The sequence below is a fragment of the Ostrea edulis genome, chromosome 2, assembly GCF_947568905.1.
Source record: "Ostrea edulis chromosome 2, xbOstEdul1.1, whole genome shotgun sequence".
Classification (NCBI taxonomy): domain Eukaryota; kingdom Metazoa; phylum Mollusca; class Bivalvia; order Ostreida; family Ostreidae; genus Ostrea; species Ostrea edulis.
The window spans coordinates 46,602,135-46,608,134 of record NC_079165.1 but is presented as its reverse complement, the minus strand read 5'-3'; the positions used below and the strand labels follow the sequence as shown (position 1 = coordinate 46,608,134).

General features: G+C 34.1%; 1 protein-coding gene across 3 annotated transcripts in view; it reads left to right on the top strand.

The window, feature by feature from the left end:
* Positions 1-2,927: 2,927 nt before the first annotated feature.
* LOC130051715 (sequestosome-1-like) overlaps positions 2,928-6,000 on the top strand; it is a 29,306-nt gene continuing 26,233 nt past the window's right edge. For 2 of the 3 annotated variants that reach the window (XM_056154223.1, XM_056154222.1), the window contains exon 1: positions 2,928-3,190. In XM_056154223.1, the coding sequence (XP_056010198.1) occupies positions 3,025-3,190 (166 nt within the window). In that variant the 5' untranslated portion in view covers positions 2,928-3,024. Of the gene's footprint in view, positions 3,191-5,511; positions 5,637-6,000 lie in introns of all 3 variants that reach the window. The other variant, XM_056154225.1, reaches the window with a different exon arrangement.

Below are 6,000 nucleotides of genomic sequence, written 5' to 3'. Positions count from 1 at the left end.
TATAGTAACAGTAGTAACAATGTTTAAATTATATATATATATATATATATATATATATATATATATATATATATATATATACACATGTATATATATATATGCTAAAGGTTTTGATATAAAGAATTTTCAGTTCAAATCGTGTCCATGCCCATTTTTAAAGTAACATTAGAAAACGCACAAGTTCATGAAAACTTGTATGACATTTGTAACAAACGTATAACATACCCTTGTGAAATTAGCAATTTATGTGATTATGATTGATAATTCTGAAATTATTTTAAAATTAAGAATCATTTGAGAACAATTTCATTCGGCGTCCCATAGAGAAATTAACGATATATTTATTTATTATATGTCGCCGTTAGAGAGCGCAACCACTATATTAAAACTGTGGACTAACATTTAGTATTTTACAACTGGAAGTGCATGTAATAGGCAATTATATTCATTTTCTATCTAGCCCATGGGTGGTTAGTTCGGACTCCCCATCGAAATGATTGATTGATGCTAAATTGATGCTAAATCACTGTGCATAAATATGCATATGGCCTCTACCAATGATTTAAAAGAAAACGAGAAAAAGAAATTGCATAAAAGGATGATATAAATTTTCAAAATCACAATTTAATGGCAAGTGGTGAACATTTAGGAACATTTATCTAATAATTGAATCCCCTTGTAGCAATGCCGTACATGTATTTCAATTTACCATAGTAATTATGCATTTTTATGCAATATTTGTGCATTCGCATGTAATAGTAAATAAATTTCTACATACCTAAACTCCCTCCCTCCTTTTTTTCCTCGTTACATAGACATCATGTACGTCTCTGCTTGGTGTAATACTGTAACGGGACTGTCTAGGATAACCCCGTACATATTATATCCAGAAAGAATAACGAAATTAACATAAACAATATAATAAATCCAAGAGAGCAAGACAGTTACCATTGCTTGATATAAAAACCTGCTACTGCTGCTATAGTTTCTATGGAAACGAGGGGATAATTTATATGCTGTCTCTCCTGGACAATATAAATTACCCCTCGTTTCCACAGAAATTATTGTTATTCTCCGTTCTACAGGTGGAGTCCAGTGGCGGATTTAAGGGTGGGGGGGGGCAGCGTGTATTCTCCGTCATACTTGTGAAACCACAATAGTTATTTTATAATTTACTTGAATATTCATCGTTTTTACACCCTATTTGCCCCTCAGGTTTCAAAGAAAATTCCACATTGTACATCTACAGGACACCACCAATGATATCCCAACAGATGATTTGGCTACTGCATAAAATGTAAGAGGGGTTCTAGGAACCAGGTTTTTCTATAGAAAAATGTCGTTTCAACTCCCCAATTCTGAAACCTTTATTGCACATCAATTCCTTCCAAAGGATGATTTGGCTACTGCGCAAAATGTAAGAGGAGTTTTGGGAACAAGGGTTATTTGTCGAAATAAAAAAAAAATCTGTTTTTTAAACCCTCATTTGTTCCCCAGGGTGAAAATGAAAATTCAAAAGATTATTCTGCAGGATACCAACAATCATCTTCCAATCTGACAAGTGATGGCAGAAAAGCAGGATGACTTCAGTTTCTCCTTCATCAACTTCCCATTTTTATGTAGCAATATTCCATTATCTCCTACATAATCATGGTGTTTATATCTCTCATCTGAGCATGTTCTGCGAATTAACAATTTTTAAATCAGAACAAACTACTGACAAATAGGTGATGTTAAAGATTTCGACGGTCTCGTTTGAAGTCAGCATTTCGCAAATTCTATGGTTGGATTGATGCTATTTGCAAATACAACCCGTCGTTGGGTTGGATGCTGCCTGGCATGTTTCGTACCAATTGTCGGACCATGCATGTTGATTTGGCTGCAGATTGCTCCTTTTGCAAGGTCGGGATAAGGGGCTAACGGTGGGTGTTGCCGGTCAACAGGGGATGCTTATTCCTCCTATGCAACTTATCCCACCTCTGATGTGTCCAGGGGTCCATGTTTGTCCTACTCTTAATTTTGCATTCTTTATGGGATTTATGAGATTGTTCACTATTCGTTATCTTTACTTTTCATATTTTTTCCAGTAAAACTGAAAAAAAATCGAAAAGGTTAGAAACATGCGATGTGTCCTTTAACAAGTTTGATAAAGCGCAAAATGGCATTAAGGATTGATGGGCACATAATCGAGAACATTTCAGGAAATATCTATTATTAGTTTTTGCACATTGAACAAGGGGGGGGGGGGGGGTAGATCAAAGGAAGTGTGAGTCCTAATGTCGAGTGCACATGTTCTGTTGCGGTTCAGTAGATTACCATACCAAGAAATCCAAGGGTGGATCGAGAAATTTTCAAAAGGGATGCAACCAAAGATGATACCTATTCCGCCCCCTAAAAAGTGGATTGCAGACTCCAAATAGACAAGTTTTCAAATGGAAGATTGCAACCCCCGTAAATGAATTCTCTTACATGTATATATAAATGAATTCTCTTACATGTATATATAAATGAATTCTCTTACATGTATATATAAATGAATTCTCTTACATGTATATATAAATGAATTCTCTTACATGTACAATGTATATATAAATGAATTCTCTTACATGTATATATAAATGAATTCTCTTACATGTATATATAAATGAATTCTCTTACATGTATATATAAATGAATTCTCTTACATGTATATATAAATGAATTCTCTTACATGTATATATAAATTAATTCTCTTACATGTATATATAAATGAATTCTCTTACATGTATATATAAATGAATTCTCTTACATGTATATATTTTAGAATTCTCTTACATGTATATATTTTAGCAGCGATTTCGTGCAGTGAGTTTCCCTGTGCTCTTCCTTTATCAGCTATTTATATTGAAAATTCATACAATAAAGCGTCATGTACGAGGAAAATAATCACACAATTTCAATTATCACAGTATATACATGTACATGTATATACCAATATAGGGAAACATTTCTTTGAATACTTGAAACACCGTAAGTGTTAACTAAATGGCAGATAGGACGGTTAAGGTTCATTTGATGAGGGGTGGGAGGGAAATATCAGAAATACGACGATTTTCGTACCCATCAACGACTACCTTCAATCAACTATACGAAAGGATAAAAGCCGTGTTCCCTGAACTCCAAAACAAAACCTTTAGTCTTCAGTGGCAAGGTAAATATTTCATCTAATATATCGAAACTAACAAAATTCAGAATCTGAACTTGTGGGTATAGGAAATTAACCTAGCTCTTTCTCTCTCCAAGACGTAACGAGTTGTCTTTTCTTTTTTTACATCTAGACCACTAAACATTGTACATATTCGGAAGAATTGTCTTGTTTGATTATAAAAGTGGCTATGAAGTCGACTATATGTAGAGATTCCCCGTTGTGTCATTGTTTATGAGAAGCGAAGTGGACCGAAAATCCTCGGTTAGCGAAGTAGCCCTATATCTTGATCAGGTAAACGGAGTAATCTGTAGTCAAAAGTAGTATGCAAAGGACGGCCTAACATTTGGTATGAAACACGTCAGACAGAATTTGACCCAATGACAGGTTGTATTACACAAAAGAATCTGCTAAATGCTGACTTTAAACGAGACCGTTGAAACCCTTGTAACATCAACTTATTTGTCAGTAGCCTGCCTCGATTTAAAAACTCATACGCAGAAAAAGCTCTTACGTATCGAATCAGTTAAGCGATATAAGCACCATATGCAGATAATAATGAAATATTGCTGGATAGATATGAGAAATTAACGATGGAGAAGCTGAAGTCATCTCGTTTGCAACAAAGTTGGGTTGTTAGCTTGGCGTTAACATCTGTGTTCAATAAAATATCTAAGTATGAAATAGATGTGGAAGTCTCTGTGTTGTCTTTATTTCGAGTTCACTGGGATATATCGAATCGACATGAATGTAAAATGATTATTGTAAATAGATAAAACATCGTCAATTTTTTTCAAATGTCTAGGTGAAGGCTACAGCAAGAGGTTTTTTTCTATTCACGTAGAAGCTTTTGAATAAATTCTGCCTTGTAAAAATATAAAAACAGCTCAGCTAATAAAGGAGCACAATTCGTGTCTATGGGAATTTCAACAGACTGTTGGAAGACCTGATCACCAAAGATTACAAAGATATTGTCGATGGGGAACTCCAGTACTTTCTTTTATCAACTTCAGGGTCATCTTGAGAGGATGCTTCAGGGTACTTGTGCGTAGAATCAGAGTAGTGTTTAATAAAGTAACCTTTTGAATGACTGATCACTGAATATAAATATTTATGAGTATTTCCTTTTTCATTGAAGAAACAACTGTCTATAGTGTCAAAAAATCTAATAATCTTTGATTAATTCATCACGCAAAACGGCCGTGTCAAGTGTTGAAAAAGTCATATGTTTTTATGTTGTAGATTTGAGAAATGTTTTGTGATTTCAAATTTACTGAAGTTCTTTAGAATTTTTTAGAATCCACATTTCTGGCATATGTTGTAGCACAATACATTTGAAGTTTCTCCTTCACAGCAGTTGATATCTTCGTAAGGAATAAGAGATACGCTTGGTAGAACATTTACTGGATCCAGCAACGTACTAGTAACTATGTAGGGTTTTTGTGAAGTTTAGAAATCCAATCTAGTACGTATCTCGTAACCATTCGTCACATTGACTGGGATATTAATGTGTTTAAAACTGAAGCATGACTTTGAAGAATCTCATCATTTGGAAGGGAAGTGGCACGCCCTTTTTGAAGTGAAGATAATTAAGAATTCAATAGTAAACATTTTGTGGCATCTTTTTTTTAAAGATTATCAAGAATCACTGAGCCATTTTCAATCAAACTTGGCACAAATTCTTGGGTAAAGAGAAGTTGGTTTTTTTTTCAAAGGGGAGATAACCATGAAAAACGAAAAATAGAACGTGGTCAAGAACCACTGCGCCAGAAAAGTTAAAATATATATGGAAGCTTCCTTGACATAGAGTAGATTCAAGTTTGTTTAAACCATGGTTCCCCAGGGTAGGGTGGGCCACAATAAGGGATCAAAGATTTACACTGGATACCCCGATACATATATCTATACTTATAAATTAACAAATTTTGCCAATGAACTTCGAAAAGCTTGCTCCAGAGTTACTTCTTGCACCTTTAATATTGTTTCAAATGTGAGGTGAGGTCCGTAAACTATAATAGAATCGTGCATGATAAGTTAATGTCGTAAAATTAATTAAAAATCTACTTTCGTTTTCGATAAACTACCCCGAAATAGCAAACATGAGAGTAAGTAGCGGACACACTTTGGAGGATCTAAGCCATTTTTCTTTTTTTCTTCTAATGACAACTTAAGATAATACGATCTGAAGTAAATCCGTTGTTTATCGATGCTTGATTTTGATCTTACATAGGAAATAAGTTTTGATAATTGTTGAATAGATAAGATATGCCTGTTCGTTTCTTCAATTGGTAGTTTTAGTCTTGAATCCGCTTTATGGAAATTTCCAGAACGAAGCGCCCAGAATGAGGCAACATCATTGACGCTTAGGTCTACAACCAATCGCACGTTCTCGGGCCTTTCCGGCAAGCTGAGAAATTGCGATTGGTTTACAACATGATCAGCATAAAATTGTGTAGGTATTCAGTGTTAGTTATACTTAAAATAGCTTTGACTTGGCCCATATTTATCATTTTATGAAGATTTACAATTATGTTATTTATATAAATCTCATTAAACGAAGGGCACCACCCCCCTCACGAGACCAACGACCTGACACATCGATAAAATACGATATTCATCTGATAGTTTTGATGTTCTTAATTTTTTCCGTGATTATAGAAGTCGCTGTTACGACTTTTTGTAATAATTCATTTACACAGTTACTGATATGTACAATCACATTGATAAACCAAAAAAAAAAAAAAATTTTTGGTTGAACATGTTTTGTAATGACACAGATCTTGAAAGTAAGTAATAAGTCGAAAACTGTCCAATGT